The 22,202-nt window shown below is 48.8% G+C and overlaps 1 protein-coding gene across 6 annotated transcripts in view; it reads right to left on the reverse strand.

Annotated features, from left to right (window-relative positions):
• Positions 1-295: 295 nt before the first annotated feature.
• The window catches only part of CAMK1D (calcium/calmodulin dependent protein kinase ID), a 423,988-nt gene continuing 402,081 nt past the window's right edge, over positions 296-22,202 (reverse strand). For 4 of the 6 annotated variants that reach the window (XM_081229202.1, XM_081229199.1, XM_081229200.1 and 1 more), the window contains 5 exons: positions 14,269-14,381; positions 12,662-12,740; positions 8,610-8,697; positions 7,553-7,670; positions 296-6,145 (listed from right to left, as the gene is read on the reverse strand). In XM_081229202.1, the coding sequence (XP_081085328.1) occupies positions 6,027-6,145; positions 7,553-7,670; positions 8,610-8,697; positions 12,662-12,740; positions 14,269-14,381 (517 nt within the window). In that variant the 3' untranslated portion in view covers positions 296-6,026. Of the gene's footprint in view, positions 6,146-7,548; positions 7,671-8,609; positions 8,698-12,661; positions 12,741-14,268; positions 14,382-22,202 lie in introns of all 6 variants that reach the window. The other 2 variants (XM_081229204.1, XM_081229201.1) reach the window with 2 other exon arrangements.

The raw sequence follows: 22,202 nt of genomic DNA on the forward strand, positions 1-22,202 counted from the left end.
CTGGGTTTCTGGGCCTGCCTCTAGCCACCTTCTGCAGTGGCAAGGAAAAGGGGGGAAGCCTGAGCGCCCACCACAACCTCAATGCCACGATGTGCATGCCCTGCCCCCATCCCTGGCATCCCTGCCCATCAGGCTGGTGATAAAGTATTTAGGGGATTTTATGCGTTTCCAGGGGCTCAATTCAAACTCCTTCCTTCAAATCCAAACTTCAGAGAGAGGAGGAAAGAGAGAGCTGTTGAAACACCCCAGTCCTGCTTCTTATGGAGGAAACAAACCACATACATCTGAAGGTGATTAATTGTCTTTATTGGAGGAAAACAAGAAGTCATCAATCTCATTGTCATTATGATAGAAGTCCTGATATGTGTACATGATTGTCAAGGCAGAGAGAATCATTTGCTACACAGGCCCGTTAACAATTTTGCAGTGCCGCAAACCTACGTGGGGTAAATTTCTTGCAGAGTTTATTACATGCATGGAATAAATGCACAGTTTCCCTTCTTTTGGACAAGCATGGTTTCATGGAAAAATCAAACCAATTGCAAGCCTGGTAATAATAGACACAGGGACATTCCTGGGTTCAACGTCATAAGCTTTTGGAAAATGTGCTCACTATTGGGGGAGCTGCAAGAAGGACTGTGACATTATGTGTGGTGACCAGAGCCAATTTAGAAATTGTTCCAAATTTTATGCTGGACAGAATGTACCTTTCATGTCTTCCAACCTGATCGTGGGGCTGAGAGAAATGTCCTCTGGAATATGCCGCCTGTCTTGCAAAACAAAGATGCTGCTGCAAGGTTGCAGCATTTTTGTCGCTGTCAAAATGGTTTTTGTAAAATGTCCAATCCGCTGCCAGTCCTGCCCCAGCGCTCCTCCTCCCTCAAGTGCAAGGCTACCATGAGGGCCCAGGAACCTCAGTGTGTCCAGATGAAGGTTTTCCTTTGAGAAGTAATTTATCTAGTGTTTGGGGCTTTTGAGTCCCTTCCCTGGTCATACCTTATCCTTATGACTAAAGCCTCAAACACTCCTTTCATTTTCTTTTTCCTGTCCGTAAGAAAAGAAAATCACCTTGAAGTAAAATAAGTTGGTAAATCATCAGAAGACATAATCACCGTATGAGAAGTTTTCTGGAGACCAAAAGATTAAAAATGGATGTGGCGAATGCAGAAGCGGCATTGGTACAAAGGGGGAAATGCAATAGTTAGTCCCTTTGGTGTAGAGAGATTCAGACACTGAGAAGCCATTCCACACTTTGTCCACGAAACCAGACCTGGCAGCCACATGCTGTGGGGTTGGCTGCCAAATGCACAGCCTTTGGATTTGCAGAAGCAGAGGCCCACTGGAGTCACAAGCCCAGCTGCTCCTGCTGCAGGTGGCAGGGAAGGCGGGAAGGGCTGATGTTCCTTGCTGTCTGATTCGGCGCAGAGCAGGAGGCGGGCCAGGCCGTGGCCAGCACGCAGGGCCCACTTCACAGTGGGGCTGGGCTCCTGTGCCCACGCCCAGGCTGCAGATCACGATGCACTGGGACCACAACGAAGGCTGGGGCTGAAGGGGGCTTGGGCCTCTATCTTCCTCTTTCTCCTCCCTGCCTGCTGTCCAGTGTAGAGGCCTCCCAGCTATCTCATCTGCAGACCAGTTTTCTTGGCATCTCTGTGAATTACGTCCCCCTTTTAGAAATCTGCCCAATTCACCTTTCCTATCACAACACTTTCAATTCTGAAAACCAAAGGACTGGAATGCTCTTTGGCCAATGTCAGGTACACCTGAAGCCCCAACCTACGGCCAGCCCCCTGCCCCCCGCAAAGAGTTGTGGGTTTCATAAAGGTATATACATTTTTCTTTAAGCAAACTGAACAGTGTTTGGTCTGGAATGTGTTTAAGGAAAAGGCCAACTCTGCAGAGTGTGAGTGCACAGAATGGGAAGCAGTATTGTTTCAGAAGAACATGCAAAGGTTTCGTGCATCGGTTGAATCAGAGGACTTTCATTCCTTTTGCCAGAAGTGACTGTGCAACCCTGGGAAAGAGTACATCTTATTTCTGTTTATGGAAATGGGAGGAGCTGCCCTTTGCTGCACTCTGCTGCTCCTTCTCACATCCAGAGGAAACCCAGCAGTGAGCTTGTGGAAATCATATGAAGTCGAGAAGTCATGAGTGTTGCAGGCAAAGCACAGAGGCCATACCCTCCTTCTCCTGCCCTCAGCCCTGGAGCGATGGTTCCAGGGTGGCTTCTCCAGGGTGAAGAATCAACACCAGCCTAGGCTCTGGGTGGGCCAGGGGGCCACGGTGGCCAAAGCCTTAAAATACAGAGTTATCTCCACTGGGGTACGGTCTTTTCTTTCTGTTTAAAATTGCTCACAAAATGTCAAACCCCAGGGCGTTCATCAGATTAAGCTGTCACTCCTCCAGAGAAAGGGTCAATCCCCCTTTTCAGGAGGGGTCACTTGGGTTCCCTCCCTTTGTCCCTGGTATTTTGGGCCTTCATTCTAAAGGGGGGAGGTCCCCCTCTCCCGATCACAATTCACCCAGGATCTGCTGGACACCAAGGGAGACAAATGAACAGGATGAGGTTAGTGACGGGCAGGTAAACTGAGTCTGGGGGGTCAAATGCCAAATGCCTTTCTTCACCAGCTCATGCTCCCTAAGTGCCAGAGCCTTGCCTGGTTAACCCCAAGCCTGACTGCCCAGTTCTCTGGACGCTGTGCTAAGAGCTGGCTGGAGAGCTGGGACCTTCTCGAAGGTCTGTTGGGGCCACATGCGGGCGCACGCTCTCTGTTTCAGACAAATGCTAGCCTCCCTGATGGCCTCACGGATGAGATGAAGATCAGGGAAGCGAAGGGGGGATAGACAGGCAGCTGAGGGCAAGACCATCTGAGGACACTCTTTCAAATGACAGAAACAATCCACTTGCTCTGAGGAGGTGAAAAGACCAAACTGGGGGGTGGGGAGGTTGGAAGGCAGATTGTGATGAAGTCCATGGTCCACCATTAGCCTCAGCGGCACACACTGGCCTCCAGTGGGTGTGTAAGCTGGGGGCCCATATGAAATGCTCAGCTTCGTTGGTGGAATTTGACATCAGTGAGGGTCCTAGGACTTTGCCACTCCACTTGGCAGGCGTTACCAAAAGGCACATTCTGAGCTCTCTTCCCATGTTGTCGTAAAGTGTAAATAATACTAAATACGGTTGAAAGAGAACCTCCATTCTTTTACCACTAAGGCTCTCTCAACAGAGCATAAATTCTACATGGGAGTTATCAGTATTTTCTCCTCCTCCTAAAACAGTGGGAATACACGCATCCAGACAGTAGAGACTCACTTGATGTCAAGTTCAACAGAGTCTACTTTTGGGCTGAAACAGTCACCATCTCCTGACGTGTTACAGGCCAACCATGGCCAAGAGCAGACCCCCAACTGCAAAGAGGGGGTCCGGTCCATCTCTCAGCTCTTCTGCACTTTCCAGGTAAGACATACTTTCAAACTAATTGCATAGAACATGCACCCCACACATCAGCTCCAGAAAATAATTTATCATCAATAAATTTGGCTTCAGATGTTGCTTTCCAAGTGCAAATGACTGCATATAGCACACAGTACAAGGAGCTGATAACTATTCAGGCAAACGTTCTAAGTATCAAAGTCAGGCAAATTATCACCCCTCCCCCAAAACAGCTAGTTCCGTGTTTTCTTTTTTTTTGTTTTTTGTTTTTGTTTTTTTTGGCCGTGCCACGAGGCACGTGGGATCTTAGTTCCCCGACCAGGGATTGAACCCATGCCCCCTGCATTGGAAGCACAGAGTCTTTACCACTGGACAGCCAGGGAAGTCCCTAGTTCCTTGTTTTCTTATACTGTTGAAACTTGAATCTTCCATTACACTTGTTGGTAAGCAACATTCTAATAAACCCCTGGGAGAGATGCCTCAGTTTTCTGTTATTATTTATAATATTCTTGCTACTGGCCTCCAACTCAGGCACCACTTGCTTCTTAACTGGGCCTACTGTCGTTTTATAGACATTTCCAGGCTTTTTACAAATTTTGAAGAGTAATCACTTGATTTTCACTCTGGATGCTGGTGTGGCAGACACCAAGCGGGAATCCTGTCAAGGGGCTGAGTGCCTACGACCCAGTGGACACGGGGTAGACCAGATGCCTGTCTTTCTGGCTGCTCTCCTGCACACCTGCCCTGCCCTCCTAAAGGAAGCAGAATGGAGTGCTGAGCCTCATAACACTGTGTGTGTGATGGGGGGCATCACTGAACATTCGGCCTGGACCTAGGCCAAGGTGCAGAAGTGACAAAGATGGCATGGCCTACAGGACCACTGTGTCTGGTCAACTGTGGGAGAAGGGCATGAGGACAGCAGCCAGGAAAGTCACTGGACCATTAGGCAGATGAACAGGGACCCACTGTGGGCTCGAGGCTGACTGTGCGATGCAGACTCAAGGTATCACATGGGCACAAGGGCTGAGGGGGGGTGCTTCTGCAAAGTGGGCATTTGGAGCCACCTGCTCGTCTCTTCAAGACAGCATCCTTGAAGCCTCCTGGAGAAGCGCTTTTCCCTGGGTTTCATGCTGTGCTCACTCTATCCTGCACACCGATCCACCACGTGGGTGGAAAATGTGGCCCAGTGGTCCCCAAACATTGCTGGTTTGAAAGTCCTACATCCCAGGAAATCCTTCAGTCCTGGGTAAACTGGGACCTTTGGTGACCCCACCATCACAGGTCTTTGGTTTGGGGATTCCCTTGGTCAGAAGGATGGCGTTCAGTGCTGGCTGGGGTGGTCTCTGGCCGTCACTGCAGTGGCCAGTGTCCTGCTTGCCGGATCTCCGGCCGTCACTGCAGTGGCCACTGTCCTGCTCTCCTTAACCACCCCAGATAAATGGAGTCTTTTCCTCTCCTCCCTTCTGGATCAGCCTCTAAGAACAGCGTAAACATTTGCAGAAACAACTGGTGTAAGCTGGAGGCCATTTTTAGTTGTAAGATTAGAAATGCATTTTTAAAAAACAGAGAGATTAATTTTAAAACTGCATAGCTGAGAGCAGGGCTTCCATGCTGTTACTCCCCTCGTGAGAAACGAGAGCTGTGTGGGAAATTCACTCCAAACAAAATGGCATCGTGCTCCTTCGGCCAGGGAGGCTCTTAAATCTTTGCTGGGCGAGCGGGGGTCCTCTCCTTCACAGCAAGTCTAGCCTTTCGTCTTGGGAGAGCAGGCTTCTTCATTTCTGACCGCTGACGGCAAGAGGCCCCAGGGTCTCCAGCTGGAGAGGGCTTTGCTGCAGGAGCTGCCAGGCAAGGTTTTCTGCAGGTTCCCTCCCACGGTGCCCACACCCCGGGGGAGAAGACAGGCTGCAGAAGGGCTGAGTTGTCTTCTCAGAAAACTGCCCCTCCGAGGAAGAAGGGGAGAGAAGGAGAAGGAACTGAAGTAAAGTGCACTCTTCACCTCGGAGACAGATTCTTGATCGATCCTCTTATTAGAATTTTAAAAAGTACTTTTAAATTCCCTTCGGAAGAAAAAAAAAATCTCTTAAAGGTTAACATAAAATTCTACTACTGACAAGCAAAAAGGTACAGGGCACGGAAGTAAGAAGTAGAGCTCAAAAGGACATATTTCTTAAAAGGAAAAAAAAAAACCCTAATGCACAATATTTACCGATACTTAAATAATCCAGTTGAAACCTTTTTTTGTTATGAATGAAAAAATACAACATAGACGGTTACCTCTACTGAGAAGATCGGAAACGACAGGGCTGAGGGAGAGGAACTGAGAAAGTCCATTCTGTTAGGGCTTTGCGAGACTCGTATGTACAGCACCAGATCCTATCAAATCCGCTCCCTTGAGCCAGTACACTTTGTGAGAAATGAACACTTCAGAATTGCAGTATAAAATATGGCGGTAAAAAACTTCTGTCTTCCAGTCCTGTGCAGGGAGGCGCACCGTGCAAGGTGGGATCGCTCTGGAGTGGCTGGTGGTGCTGGGGGCCCCTGGGGGCCCCCTTCCCTGGCCTCACCCCCTGGGCCCCACCTGTAGGGCCGGTCACTTGCTTCCAGAGTGCACTGTCGTCACAGTGGTGGGCCTCGGTCTCCGATCCGCTCCCATTCCTGAGACCCCTGATGAAGAGGACATGAAACTACAGAGCGTGGAGGGCGCCAGACCTGCAGGGGGACAGCGGACACAAGAAGTTCAAAGCTTAAGGATCTACTCACTCCCTCTTCCCGCTGCTGCAAGGGTTTGTGGCAGGGGACAAGCTTTTATGCACTTGACTCCAAATTTTTCCCTATCCACAGGAAAACATTTGCAATGTATCCAAATTCTTCTTAGACCCAGGTCTTCCCTCCTTGTTTCATTATAATAATGATAACTGCTTTGTATGTGGATACAACATGGTTTAGCCACCATAGTATGATGGGTTCCATTTACTGAGCACTTACTACATATAGGCGTTGGGCTAGGTATTGAATATATACCGTCCTTATAAGAACTGTTTATTTCTTTCAACTGTGCTGAGAAGCAGGGATTTTAAGAGTGAATAAAGAATGTGATACCCCCTTCTAACCCCAGCTTGGTGTGTGGTCTGGACTCTTGGCTAAGAAGTGTTTGTGACATAGGGCACATTGAAACGGGGTTGCTGATTGAGTCCTGTGTGGACTCGGCAGCCCCCTGGCCTAGAAAAATTCCTCACGGGCTGCACCTCCGATGCTCCCCAAGCAAATGTGTTGGCATCAGAATGTTCTCCCATGGGATGATCTTCCTAGCTGCAGCAGTACACCCTTTCCTGGGAAAACATAAGGGCTGGACATTCCGGAATGAGGTGGGAGGGCTATTTAAAGAGGAGGGAAACCTTTTTTGAGGCAAACAGGAAGGAGTGTGATGCTCAGAGTGAGACCAAACTGAAGGGTCTCGATGATTATGGAAATGAAGGCCTACAGGGACGATCAAGGCAACTTCTCTGCAGTGCAGAGGAGCCCATGGAAAGGCCTAGTATGAGATTAAGAGAAATATACAGAGTGGGGAGTGGGAGAGAAAAATAAGGAGGGTGAGTGTGTCCCCCGTGACGTACTATCCCACGCACAGATGAAGGACAATGAAACATTAGTACTATTACTTTGATCCCAAAGCCAAAACACTTTGCATAAATTAGCTCAAATGATTATCAGAAGAAAAAAAAAAAAAGAAAATACATTTTAAAAGTCAATGAGATCAGACTGTCATATGAGTCTCTGCCATCCCTTCCTCAGTCCCTAAGGGTGATGCCCAATGAGAAGCGAATCAGAACATAAGGAGATGGATGAGAAAGTGTCGGGCTTTTGTCTACACACACGTGGCTGTGTGGGACTTGAGCCTCAGATTTCTTATAAATGGAAACAACAGTAGCTACGGTTGCAGAAATATGAAATAACTAAATTTGAAAAAATATTTAAAAAATAGTAAATAGGATTCTTGGGAATATTAAATAAGATCAAGTATTAACAGACCCCGACAAACAGTAGCTACTCAGCAAACGAGAGTCCCCCTCTCTCCCCAACGCCAGTTGGAAAGTTCTGTTTTTGCTACATACGCACAATCTTTTTGGCTGGCCAGACTGAGGCTGCTCGCAACACTTGCATTTGAACTGTCCAGGCTGCTGCCAAGATGTAGTTTTCTCATATGTCTCACGACGGCCGTGGCATTAAACGCTTGCTGAAATTTAAGAAAGGGGAAAAGCAGACAAAATATTCCAGCTAATTAGAAAAGACCGAGACTGTCTCCTATCATTTATCCTGTTACCCTAAGCAGTTCAAACTTCTGAAAACGGTCTCATGATCCACCAGAAAGGAAACTGATGTTGCCTCTTCTTCCAAAAGTACATTCATCATTTGACCTTCTCCCCCCAAAAAAATATATTTTGGAGATGAAAAGAGTATTTTTCTTCTGACATGATACCGTAGAATATAGAGTAAACGTAAGCCAATTCTCTCCATAATTTAAGAGAATGACTTCTAGAACAAAAGGTGTTTTATAATAATAGAGTACCTTAAAATATATTTTAAGAGTTTTAGTTTTCTGATTATTGGTGTTTTGTCCTAAATCATAGCATTTCCTGTGAATAAAGTAGATCAGTGGAATTATCCTTTGTGTAGTCTCTAGTTGTTGGCTCTCATGCAAAAACAGCCAGCTCTTAATTACCCATGCTATGAGAACATAGGGTAATGGTTTAAATCCATCACATTTTTACCAGAATGTATTGATGAGTTCAACTGAGATTTCCTGGTTTTTTTCCCCCCTTTTTATGTCACTTTAATAAAAGTCAACCCTTCAAAGTTCCAGCAAAGTGAAGGAAGACAACAGGGATTATGTTCTTAAGAAACAGCGAATGAGGAAAAGCTGGCAATATTGCTATTTTTGGATCACAGAGGGGCGATATTATTAAATCATACACTTTATCCCTCTCACACCACAATGCTCTCGTCAAGTCTTAATCCTTATCGGTTAAAATTAGCACACATTTGGGTGAGGCTCTGGGGATTCTCATCAAACTTGGGGGATAGTAACACTTAGAAATAAAAAATGCTTGAACTGCAGGGCCAGTTTCGTTTGAGTGGTTAAGTTCGCTGGGAATGTAGGAAACACAGGACTTACTCTCCACTTGCTTTTGGCAAAGTTCTTCCGGATCTGGGCGCTGACCGACTCGTGGATGTTTTTGCTGAGGGCTGTGTCACCAGCGATCCTGAAATGGAGGCAAAGATGCTTCTTCAAGAGGGTTTCTTGGGGGGCGGGGGGCGTCTGACACTGGGTCCCAAGCTGCTCTCCTGGGGAAGCCATGTCCTGTCCCCTCCCACAGGTTTGCTGAGAGGGTGGCATGTCACTGTCCCTCCAGGCTGCTTATTTCAACGCACAGCTCTTGTCTGAACGTCCATGACCCACCACCACTGCACTCCAAGCCCGGTCCCACCTCCGTACCCGGCACCCCCTCCAGGACGGGTCAGCACCTTCGTGGTGGGCCACTCTGCCCGGCTCCTCGTTCTTTCCCTTTTCACCCCCATTCCTGCAACATCAGAGTCCACAAGGACAGCGCAACCTGAATTCAGCTCTCCTCCTTCTCCCCCTCCCCCAGCTTCCTACCTGCCGTGTCTCACCTCTGAGGTCTCAAGCGTGTCCCCCACCTGGTCTGAACACCAGACCCCTACCCAGGGTCTCCCCCCCACTTCCTGCCCCCAACCCCTCTCTGGCATCCCCAGGATCTCTGATCCATAGACCTGCTCACACCTGGGGCCCACTGCTCCCTTCTGGCTCCATCCCGGCTGACCTGAGCTCTGCCATGTTCTACTCCCCTCCCTCCCCCCAGGGTCCCTCACCTTCTCTGTGCTCAGTGACAGGGTTCCCAGCCTCAGCTCGGCCCTGCTTGGCACACCTACTCTTGCATTTCCTAGAAAAGTTCTCAGAACCGCAAGGACCATGTCACTGCTACCTTCCACTGGGTCCTTTACAACACTGGGCAATCTTTTCTCTAGTTCTTGCTTGACCTTAGCCTTCTATTAGCAGGGAGGAAGGGAGGTTTAGTTTCGACCTCCTGTCCTCAGAGTCCCCCCTTATCCTATTACTTCCTCCCTCTGCTTTATCACACCTCTTCTCTCTCCCCCCGCCCCTCCCCCCATCCGTTCTCACGCCTCCCTCTTCTCTCTGGGCTTAGTCGCCAGTCTCGTTGATGAGCTGGGGGTCCCTCCAGCCCATTCTTCTCCCTCACATCCCTTCTCAACCTCAACACCACCCTCGCTCTACATTTGACCGCTTGGCCTCCCCCAATCTCACAGGAAGTTGCATTTTGCTCAGTCTTTTCTGGGCTTGAAGTCATCCATTTCCCTTTCCTTTAGCACCAAACTATTCAATTCTGAGCTGATGCCTGATGCCTCAGAAGTAATTTCTTGGATCTCAGAAATGTTAAGGGGAAGACGGATGCCGGGGACACTGACCATACTTTCTGGATGGCAGGTCGCTGGCAGAGCCTGTCAGGTCCCAGACTCTGAGGGCCCTGGACACAGACCAGACTGGGCACAGACTGCCTTGTCCAACCAATTTAGGACATGAGAGGAACAAGCCTGGGGCTTATTCAGATAGGAAACCAGCTCTGGATAAAAAATATGTTCCCACCACCAGCCTTTCCTTTTAGGAACCGAAAACATGGCTGGTGGACTTTGGAAGGTAAGTCTGTGCCAGGCTGGGCCTAAGTTTAGAATACCGTACAGTCTGCTATTCCCAGCTCAGAGCAAGACCCCCGTAAATAGACTCCTCTAGTTTTCCCAGCAGGGCTGAAAATACACAGCTCAGAGGATACTCAGAAAGGAACCAAGGCCAGTCAGGTTTCCATTTCCAACAACTGTCAATTGCCTGCTTTCCCCAGACGCACATCAGTGAAGAGAAATATGTGAATGAGCAAATCCACCCGAAAGCCCAGGCACGAGGAGGCTGGGGAGCAGATGTCGTTACTCAGCCTCTCCTCCTGGAGGCCTCACATGAGTGCTTCCTCCTGTTTGTAACAGCTGCATCCTCAGAAAAGAACGCCAGTTCCACCTCGGGGTGGTCAGCTCTTTCTTGGAAACCAGGGGGCAGAAGTGGTAGTAAGGACGGACTTCTCAGGCTGAGCACTGACAGGGGGCACACACAGCCCGCTCCAAACCAAACAGGCCGGGTGGCGGGGTGTCAGGGAGACTCCCTTCCCTGTGGGTGAGCAAGGCTGAGAGGGGAGGAAAATGCAAATTTTCAGTTATCCTAGGAGTGTTCCGTGCTCACTTCCCACAGTGCCAGGGCGCGCTGCGGCTGGGTAAGAACCAAGCGGGGCACACGGTGGCCCAGAGGCCGCTGTTAAACACTCTTCTTGGAGGTAAGGCCACCTCGGCTCACGACAGCTCACGACCTTCCTCAAACAGGCAACTGCGCAGGGATATACGTATATGTAGAGCTGATTCACTTTGTTCTACAGCAGCAACTAACTCAACCATGTAAAGCAATTATACTCCAATAAAGATGTTAATAAAAAAAAAAAAAAAAGAGGGCTTCCCTGGTGGCGCAGTGGTTGAGAGTCCGCCTGCCGATGCAGGGGACACGGGTTCATGCCCCAGTCTGGGAAGATCCCACGTGCCGCGGAGCGGCTGGGCCCGTGAGCCATGGCCGCTGAGCCTGCGCGTCTGGAGCCTGTGCTCCGCAACGGGAGAGGCCACAACAGTGAGAGGCCCGCGTACCGAAAAAAAAAAAAAAAACTGCCTCCTTTTCAGAAAATTCCTTCCTTTCCCTTTCCTTCTCCTGTCAGTTTGGGGTAAAGAGCATCATTTTGGAATCTGACAGTTCTGCCTGGAAACATTTCTGGCTTTGCTGTTAGCTAGTTGTTTCCTGTTGGCTAAGTTTCTTCATGTTTCTACATATATTTCCTTATCTCAGAAATGGAGACAAAAATCTACCTTACAGGATTATCATAAAGGAAAAAATGCGGTGATATTTTAATATGATTAGCACAGGGCCTGGGACATCATCGATGATAAATGACGGCTGTTATTATACATTAAAATACTGTGAAACTCATCAGGAAAGGATCTTGGGCCGGTCCCCTTTGGAAGGTTAATCAGCATATGAGCATCCGGAGAAAATGCCGCAGGAGACGGTAGAATCAACAGGGAACAGTGTTCTAGAGGACTGGTTGGGGGGCGGATTTCTCCTGAAGTCAAGGGTCTGCGCATTGTATCGGCTATTTTACTACTCCTGGCCTTTGTTTCAAGCTGTGACAAAGTGAGAGAGTGGCATGGACATATATACACTAGCAAATGTAAAACAGATAGCTAGTGGGAAGCAGCTGCATAGCACAGGGAGATCAGCTCAGTGCTTTGTGACCACCTAGAGGGGTGGGATAGGGAGGGTGGGAGGGAGGGAGACGCAAGAGGGAAGAGATATGGGAACATATGTATATGTATAACTGATTCACTTTGTTATAAAGCAGAAACTAACACACCATTGTAAAGCAATTATACTCCAATAAAGATGTAAAAAAACAAACAAACAAACAAAAAACCATAAAGGAGGCTCACGGTGCTTTAATAAGAAGAGCTTAATGACGCAATTGCTATGTGCCAGATGCACTAAACCCTTTCTGTGTGTGCATGATCTCAGTCACTGCTTACTTCAATCCTGTAAACTAGGTATTGTTATTCTCACTTTAAAGATGAGAAAATTCAGGCTCAGAGAAGTATAAACCCAAAGTCACTGGGTTCAACCCTAGTAAGTGGCACAAAAACAAGGTGGCCTCAGGGCACCGCAGGAAATGTAGTCCAGGATGTCGTAAACTATCAACGCATCCCTCTGGAGGTGAAGAAATACTAACTTGAAAAGCATCTTAAAAGGAAAAGAACATGTGACCTCAATTCATTTACAGACTGAGTAATAAGTTCAAGGAATAAAACTCCACTCTTAATGCCTCCTTTGGGAATTACCTTCACCAAAAATGATCCTAAAATACTTCACATGAAGTGAAAAAGCTACAGCTATCTTTTGTGCATCTGTCATTAGTGCCTTCAGAAGACTGTGTCCTCAAGGGTTGGTTTGGGGAAAGGATGAAAGCCACCGGCCAGACGGGATGCAAGCTTCACCCGTGGCTTTCATAACGAAGCCCCAGCTGACCGGCCTCTCTAGTGGGTGATTCTTCTTACCACGGGTGCCGAGCTGCCTGCTCGCATGTGTATCTTTTATTTGGATCTTTCTCCATCAGGTTCCGAATGAAGTCTTTTGCTGTTCAAAAGGAAGGCACAAGAGGGGGAGTCAGGATGTGGCTTGAGATATGACAATATGATACCAGGGTGCCTCTGGGGGGTATCAAGGGTACCATGGAAACACGAGACCAGCCTTCCATGGACACTTGGGACCCGGGACAAAAAGGCAGGTGGTACCAGCATCTGGGGAAAAGGGAAGACAAGGTTTGGGTTTCCGAGTGGTGACCCAGTGAAGGAGGAGGCAGCCCAGCCAGGCCTGGGACCCTGCCTTCCCAGCTCGAAGTCCCTTCCCGCTGGCAGCTAGTGGCGCCTTTGTTTCAGGGAAAAGGTGAAACGTCTTGGTCGTCAGGTGCCTCTCACTCAGCTCACTGTTGCCTTAGGGAGCTGTTTTGTTGACGTCCTCACGTTAAGAGCTCACCGATTCAACAAAGTCGCCCGAGCACCCACTGTGGATGCACAGCCCTCCAGAAGCCCCCTCTGCAGTCCCGCGGATGATTACAAACAGCAAGCAGGAAATTAGGGTGCAGGAGATGTGCTCTGGTGGGGAAGCAAAACTGCTTGGAGGCCCAGGACCAGGTATGACCCAGAGCAGGACACTGAGAACATGAGAGGTTGGGACCCAGAACCAGAAGATGACACGTGCCAGGTGGGAAATCTGTCACCTTGTGGCATCTGGCAGCTCAGTCCCCACAGGGCTGGACTTCTGGAGGACAGCTGGGGCCCTTCCTGACTCAGAAGTAAACTACTCCCCATGCGGCTCTTTCCTGCAAGCCTTGGAGAACTATAGTCCGGTCCCAGGTTTTGGAAGATTGAGGAAGAAAGCAGGGCATTTCCAGTTAGGAGGAAATAATGCAAATAATAAAATGGGATATTTGAATAGCTCATTCATTATTTCATGTGATCCTTACACCACCCACCAGGGTGGGAGTAGTATTATTACCATCCTCATCTTGTCAGGGAGGAAACTGAGGCTGGAGACATTCCATCTGCTTACGTGGGCCTTGGGTTTGAGTTTTATCCCTGAGGAGGAAATGGTGAACTTCCCTGGGAATGTTTTGTGTGGCACAGTAGCTGAGACTTGGGCTCTGGAGTGAGGGTGTGGGTTCAAACCCCAGCTCTGCCACTTACTAGCTGTTATTTCACCTTCCAGGGCCTCAGTTTCTTCATCTGTCAAATGGGGCTAATAGTAATCCCCACCTGATAGGCTGCCCTGAGGACTGGGTGAACTAGGCACACGTGCGGAGTTTACAGTGCACAGCACACAGTAAGTAAGCTCAATAAACTCGAGCTAATACTGTCTCACTCCAGAGCACCCAGATCAGGGTATGGCCAGCAGTGGTGGAGGAGTGAGTCCCCATCCCTCAGCCTGGCTCAGGGCATGTGTCCCACACGTGTCCCAAGCCTCTCCTCGCTTCTCAAGTCAAGTCTAAGTGTGCAGCATCCTCAGGAGCCTCAGGACCGTTTTGAGCCCCCAGGGACTGTTGGAGACTCAGGTGGGCTGGGTGTCGGGGTCCCAGGAGCCGCCCACCAGGAGCCGAGAGACCTACCGGAGTCGGAGATGTCATCCCAGTAGGGGGAGTCAAACTCATATTCCGCCTTGAGAATCTGCTCAAAGAGCTTGGAGTCATTTTCGTCATAGAAAGGAGGGTAGCCGCAGAGCCTGGAAGACAAGAGGATCTCTTGTGAGGATCTGAACCAGCTGAGGACCCAGCACCAGGTGGTGGCTTGACATCCTGCCTGGGAGGAAGAGCTGTCTTCACAGAGGAAGCCTGCACCGTGTGCGCTCCAGACACAGTCTCAGCAAAGGATGCACACGTTCTCTGGGCACACGTGGCACAGAAGTAAAATTGTGACTTCACAGGTAGCTAAAAGGGTTAACCCTGGTGGCGACGGAGGGTCAACACATCTTAACGCTTTGCACGTTATTCACCAGAGTCCTGCACGCCCTGAACACCTACCAGGCCGCCCTCTGTGTATAAACGTTACTGATCTTACTGCCTGGGATATGGTCCCTAATAGACGATGGGTTAGTGAAACAAACAAAATATATGTTCGGTATACATTTCAAGACCTTTCCAGGTTCATTTTATTTAATAAATCATCAGAGGAAGAAAGGGAAATTTTATACACTTGAGTCACCAAATTGCCACAAGTGGCCCCAAACTGCAGAGTATCACCCTACCATGCCCAATTCAGGTATTTGGAAGGTTACAGTTTTGCCCATTAATATGCAATAAGCAGGGCTTCCCTGGTGGCGCAGTGGTTGAGAGTCCGCCTGCCGCTGCAGGGGACACAGGTTCGAGCCCTGGTCCGGGAGGATCCCACATGCTGCGGAGCGGCTAGGCCCGTGAGCCATGGCCGCTGAGCCTGCGCATCCGGAGCCTGTGCTCCGCAACGGGAGAGGCCACAACAGTGAGAGGCCCGCATACCGCAAAATAAATAAATAAATAAAAATGCAATAAGCAGAAGTTGACATAAATTTTTTTTTTTTTTTTTAAATAAATTTATTTATTTATTTTTGGCTGTGTTGGGTCCTCGTTTCTGTGTGAGGGCTCTCTCTAGTTATGGCGAGCAGGGGCCACTCCTCATCGCAGTGCGCGGGCCTCTCACTGTCGCGGCCTCTCCCGTTGCAGAGCACAGGCTCCAGACGCGCAGGCTCAGTAGCTGTGGCGCACGGGCCTAGCCGCTCCGCGGCACGTGGGATCCCCCCAGACCAGGGCCCGAACCCATGTCCCCTGCATTGGCAGGCAGACTCCCAACCACTGCACCACCAGGGAAGCCCTGACATAAATTTTAATACCATGACCCTTTTTCCACTGAACTGTTTCAAAGTTGATTTTTAAAAGATCATATGGGAATTTCCCTGGTGGTCCAGTGGTTAGGATTCGGCGCTTTCATTGCCGAGGGCCTGGGTTTGATCCCTGGTTGGGGAACTAAGATCCTGCAAGACACATGGTACGGCCAAAAAACATTTAAGAAAGAAAAAAAAAAAAAAAGAGGATACTAGGATGTTGGTGCAAGAAACTTCTTGTTCTAGAGGTACTGACAGTCATAATAGAAGTAGGAATTTTTGTTAAATACCCCAAATACAATTCGTGCCATGAAACTGTGGGTTCTCACTCCCAGGTCTGCTATGGGCTCTGAGGTGACCTTTACCATTAAAGGCCAATGATGCATTTTCTGGACCAGAATGCCCTCATCTAAACACGAAGAGGCCAGACTAGAAAATTCCTAATATTCTTTCTGGCTTTAAGATGCTGTGGGTCTATGCTTCCTCCCCCAATTTGTTTGGCTGGTCCATGCTTGAGGCCCACGGCGGGCAGGCAGGGGCAGCCTCTGGTTGGGACTGGACATCGGGAAGGGGTGAGATTGAGGCTGCGGCCATAAGTGACGGACAGGGCAGAGGGCAAGCCTGGATTCTGGAAGGCCAAGCGCAAGGCTGGATGGCGCAGAACTTGGTTTCGGGCCCGAGACAACCCACAGGGCGGCAGCAGCCATGGTGAGAGAGTCCCGCCCCCAGACGAGCCCTGAATCTTCCCACGCAGCCCAACTGTGTTCAAAGCACAGCTACAGCCTAGAGACCAGTTTAATGAGAACAAGTGAACAGGAATCAACAGACTCCAGGCCTTCGAGGGATTTAGGCTGCCAGCAAGTAAGAAATTTAATGAAGGTTCAAAACACAGCTTTTAGTACAAATTTTCAGCCGCTCCTGCCGCCCTACACAGCATCATTGGTCGTGCTGCACAGGGGAACAGCCGATGACACTTTTAAAGGCTGTGAGACATTCTGTGGGCTGATAAGATTCAGAATCATCTGTCTTTACAAGGTTGATTTAGGGGCTAAGTGCCTGGAAAATTTCATTTTTAAAGATTTGCTGCTTTTGGCGAAGTAAGAGCCAGTGCTTCTGAAACCACGAAGCACATATTTCACTACCCAGGAAAGCCTGGAGCTGAGAGATGGATATGGAAATGTTTCCCATAATGAGGATTTGGGCTAAATGAAATGTGCATATTAGGAAAAGCAGACAGGGCAAAATGTTAGTTCATCTCGGAAAATAGTGAAATTTTAGATATGTGAGGCTTTTGTTTATTAACAACGGACTGTGTTTTACTTTACAGTTTGGCTTTCTTTTCAAGGAAAAAAAATCTTTAAGAAAATTCCAAGAAAGATTTAATCTTCTTGTGCCAGTTTTCTTAAAGTAATCCTGATTTCTTCTGGTTTTAGCTCCTCTTTTTGGGGGGGAGGGGGAGTATAGAATACTGTGTTTATGTGTCTGTACTGGGGATGGAAGGAAAGGAAACGGATGGAGTTTGGGGACTAAGTTAAAATTAAGAAAGAAAAGTTTTAAATAAGGGCTGAAACAGAACAGAAGGGCAAGGAGAAGTTGTAAAATCTTCCTCAGATCTAGAAGATTCACAGAGTTCCCTGGTCAGGCTATTTCGTGAGCAGGTTTGCGTGGTGGGTTCAATTAGGAGAAATGACTTTGCGTTGTTTCTACCTCCATATACAGAATGCTGACTTCCGTGGTCCTGGATCCACACATTTGCAGATTTCATCTCTGTGTTCATATTTTACATTATCAAACCATTTAAATAATCTACAGATGATCTCACTGTGGGTTCTCAAAGACGATAAAGCCACTCCCAATTGTTCTAGGCCTAAAAGCCCATGGTTCAGAATAACATCTAAACTTGACAACCCAACAACAGACGGTCACGCCCAATACAGGCAACTCGCCTTCATGGGCTCATCCATCACGTCCATCCCAGCCTCAGGAGGGCCATCTAGGGAGAATGCTCCCACCTCCCGTCTTCCCTTTGCTCCTTAGTCTGCCATCTCATCTACCTTGGCACACTTACACAAACATACTACTAGATTCTAGTGTAGCTTCGACTGAGCACTTATTTTGGGCCAAAAACTCCACCAAGGCGCTTTGCTGGATTATCTCACTTAAACCTCACTCTCCCAGGCACTTCCCTGGCCGTCCAGTGGTTGGGACTCTGCATTTCCATTGCAGGGGCACGGATTCAATCCCTGGTCAGGGAACTAGACCCCGCACGCCGCATGGTGCGGCCAAAAAAAAAAAAAGGATTTAAAAAAATAAAATTTAAAAAATATAAAAAAATACAAAAAAACGAAAACAAAAAACCCCTCTCTCCCCCCGGAGGTGTGCTTCCCCAACACCTTCCCTGTGTCCTTCAGAGCCACCCTCCGTTCTGCTCTGTCTCCGGGAGGCTGACCTGTACAGAGGGTTGACTGAGGGTTGGACTCTCTGGCATCTGGTAGGGGGTTGGCCAGTGGGGGCCCCAGGGGAGATGAGGAAGGAAGGAGGAAGTCAGGGCAGGGTGAGCATTGCACTGAGCCTTCCCATCCAGCGCTCAGGCTGGTTACACCCCTGGGCAGAGGGCCAGTGCTGCTCTCAAGGGAAGGGACTCTACCACACTCCCTTGGGTGTGGTAACTGCTTTCTCCCTCCCCCAGTCACTGAGGGTCTAAGGGTGCTTACGGCTCAGCTGCTATAAATCTCAAGGTCCCGGTGCTGTTCCTTGTGGTCCCCTCACACCAGATCCGTGTATACAGTCCCTCATACAATTCTCATTTTAAAGGTAGAGAAACGGGGCTTCCCTGGTGGCGCAGTGGTTAAGAATCCGCCTGCCAAGGCAGGGGACATGGGTTCAAGCCCTGGTCCGGGAAGATCCCACATGCCGCGGAGCAACTAAGCCCGTGCGCCACAACTACTGAGCCTGCACTCTAGAGCCCGCAAGCCACAAGTACTGAGCCTGAGTGCCACAACTACTGAAGCCCACACACCTAGAGCCCGTGCTCCACAACAACAGAAGCCACTGCAATGAGAAGCCCGCGCACCGCAACTATGAGCAGCCCATGCTCGTCACAACTAGAGAAACCCTCGCGCAGCAACGAAGACCCAACGCAGCCAAAATTAAATAAATAAATTTATATTAAAAAATAAAATAAAAAAATAAAGGCAGAGAAACTAACTTGCAGCAAAGTCAGGATGCCAGCCCTACCTGTCTGATTCTGGGTCTGTGTTCTTAACTGTTTTGCCTGTTTACTAAAGGGAAGGAGGCTTGAGAACTGAACCTTATGTTTCAGTCTTGACTTTGAATTCTCTCTGCAGGCCATTTCATTTGCCCACCGGTCCCTTCATCTGCAAACAGAACCTGGCAACTGGACGCTACTTCCCCAACCTCATCTCCCACACTCTGGGTCTAGTAGCTAAGATGCTTGGGGTTGGTTGCTGCCCACTGGGCACTTTTTGTTTCTGGACCAAGGTAGAGGTATGCACTCTACCTGGGCTGCCCTCCCCTGGCCCCTTCCATCAACTCTGGCACACCCCTGGAGATCAGCTGCCGTGTTACTAGTAAGACCCAGTGCCCTGCCGCCAGGTGGGGTAGGTGCCCTGCTCTGTGTCCCCACGGCAGTGGACAGAGCTCCATGGTGACTCTTCCTACACTGCACGCTGCCCTGACCTGTCCACAAGATCCTTAAGGCAGAACCATGTCTTATGTCTTACTTTTGTCTTTGGATTTTCAGTGTCCAGCCCAGGTCTACCCATGGCAGATCCTGGGTAAATGTTTGGATGAACAAAGATGCTCTTGAAAAAGAGGCTTCATCATTGGCTGTTGAGCCCCCTGGATGGGCTCTGAAACAGAGACAAGGATGACGGATGAAGGACAGCCCACCGCTGCCCAGCCCAGGTAGCTGTCAAGGTTCCCACCTACTGGGGCTTCCCTGGTGGCACAGTGGTTGGGAGTCCGCCTGCTGATGCAGGGGACACGGGTTCGTGCCCCGGTCCGGGAAGATCCCACATGCCGTGGAGCGGCTGGGCCTGTGAGCCATGGCCACTAGGCCTGCGCGTCCGGAGCCTGTGCTCCGCAACGGGAGAGGCCCCAACAGTGAGAGGCCCGCGTACCGCCAAAAAAAACAAACAAAAAAACCCTCTTCTCTTTTCAGTGGACATGGTCCCCCCTTGGGGAAGCAGCTCTGGGCAGTTGTGTCCTTACAGTTAGAAAATCAACACCTAATGTTCCACCCCAGCCTGCCTTCTGGAAAGACAGAGGGCAGGAGCACACTTGGGACCATTGTGGCCTGTCGGTGGGAGAGAAGGATGGAGGAAAGTGAACCTGGGTCTCTCCTCAACCAAGTCCCACTATGGTCACATCCAGTAGCCTTTGTTCAGCCCTTTGCTCCACCACAGAGCTGCAAGGGGATGCAGGGGAGAGAAAGTCTGCTGTCCAGACCCTGTGGAACTCGGCAGGGCTGAGCAGAAGTTCACGCCTGCCTCACTGACCCCGAGTAACTGCAAAATCAAGTAACACGTATAAGCAAGTTTTCTGACCGCCTGAAATACGCTTCTTAAGTGCCCAAACATATTGCAAATAGTTTACATAAAAAGCATCTGAGCGCAACAGTCCACACTGATGACTGAATCATGATCAGGAAACAGCAACCCAGGTCTTGCCCTTTAGTCTAACTGGAAGAAGGGCCCTGAAGGTGAAGAGAGAAGTGATTTTTCAAGGAAAGGTGTGTTGCTGTTCTCTGCGGACTGACTTTGCTTTCGGAGGAGTTTCGTGATGTGGTTTCCTCAGCCTGGGATTTAGAGAAATAAAGACACAGATTCAAATCCTGGCTCCAGCAAGTCCTGGTGGAGTGACTTTGGGGAAATTATATATCGTCTCCCGGTCTCAGGTTCCTTTGTGAAAGGAGGATAACAAGGCCCACCTTATAGAGAGATATGATAACATATATAACATATACTATATACTAATCTATATTACATATAACACACACATATGGATTGATGGATGGATACAGACAAAAGATATAACATTTGAAAGCGCCTGTCACACAACAATCACTAAATGCCAGCTGTCCACCCTTATCACCACTTCTTCTCTTTTCCATCCCACCAACTCCATCTCACTTTTCAGGTTCCTTCATTTTAAATACTGTGAACTGGGACCCCGCTCACCATCAGGAAGGCCAATGGGAGGGGGAGAGAACAGACGAGTCCTGAAGGACTCAGTTTACATTCTAAATGTGAAAACAAAGCAACATATTTTAAAATTTTGTAACTAGTCTCAGAATCACCCACGAATGACCACACATCCCGACCTGAACTTCTAAACTGCTCTAGAAGGGAAGGAGAGAGACGTTCCCTCTGGTCATGATTCTGTGCCCTGCGTGATGGATATGAGGACAGGATGTCCTGGAGACCTGCTTTTCAACCTTAATCTTTGTGGGCCGGTATTTCCAAGCATTTTGCCAAGGAGCCCTCAATTCTAGGAATAGCTCAAGCTTCCCTGAGAACACTTACTCAAAGGTATATTTGTGAAGAAAGAATATTTTTATGCAATTGAGCAAAATAACAAACCTGCACGTATATTGCAAACCAGAGGAGCTACATAGGGCCCACCCAGGCCCAATGGGTCTCTGAAAAACACTCACAAAATCAGTCAAATCTGGGTGTCCCTCCTCTGGATGCTAGAGTCTGTTGGATATGTAACAACCACTGGACAGCCACCAGTTCACCCTTTGTCTTGGTTGTCAGTAGTTATTCAACAAGTGTTTATTGGATGAATGTCTGGGACCCCATACTAAGGAATCTGGGTTGTATTTGTCTTACTCTGGTTAACAGGACAGACTTTTAAAAATAATAAAATAAAGCAAAGCATTTTAAGCTGACAAATCTCTGGCAATTAGTTGCAAGGCTCACGCAGCAAAATAGATTTCAGCGTATTATTCGGATTTATAGACCAGAATGACCAATGAGACCCGAATGTTTCCAAAAATGTAATGCAATTACTTCAGCAACTAGAGATTTGATTATGTGCATGCCAGAGCTTTCTCCTTACAAACTTGGAAGAGACAAGGGAAGGTTCACGTATTAGAACCACATGCAGGCTGACTTCAGCAAGGCATCGTTGGTGAAATGCAATGGATAAATGTCCCACGTCACCCCTGAGATTTGGTTAGTATGTTGAAAGCTGAGAAGGAGGAAGCAGATCAGGCAAAGACCGAGAGGAGGAAGGAAAGGGACACTGGAAGGTAGATGGGAAACACATCCCTTAGAAAGTTTATACACACCGGAGCTGAAGACTGGGAGCCAGGCAGGAGGGGAAGAGGAACAAACACTTCCCCAAGCGTGAGAAGTTAGCAGCGTACTCCACCTGGAGTAAAATAGTTCTAAAACATTCTGTACGCAGTAAAGGGTTAGGCTGGACAAGACATCATCCAAAGCTGCTGTGTTGTGATCCAGGGTTCTACTTCCAAGTGTATAACGTTTTGATTCTTGCATCAGCCAAACGGATAGCACCTCCAGGAAGTCTGGAGGATGAGCACAGAGGCCCCACGCCTCCTCCTGCAGGTGAGGTACAACTGAAGGAGGTTCGGACAAACCCACTTCCAACTCAGCTCCTGCTGACAGTGCATCGGAGGGCTTGGTGGGGAGGAGAGGGTGA

Source organism: Mesoplodon bidens (assembly GCF_964165515.1).
Source record: "Mesoplodon bidens genome assembly, chromosome: 3".
NCBI lineage: Eukaryota > Metazoa > Chordata > Mammalia > Artiodactyla > Ziphiidae > Mesoplodon > Mesoplodon bidens.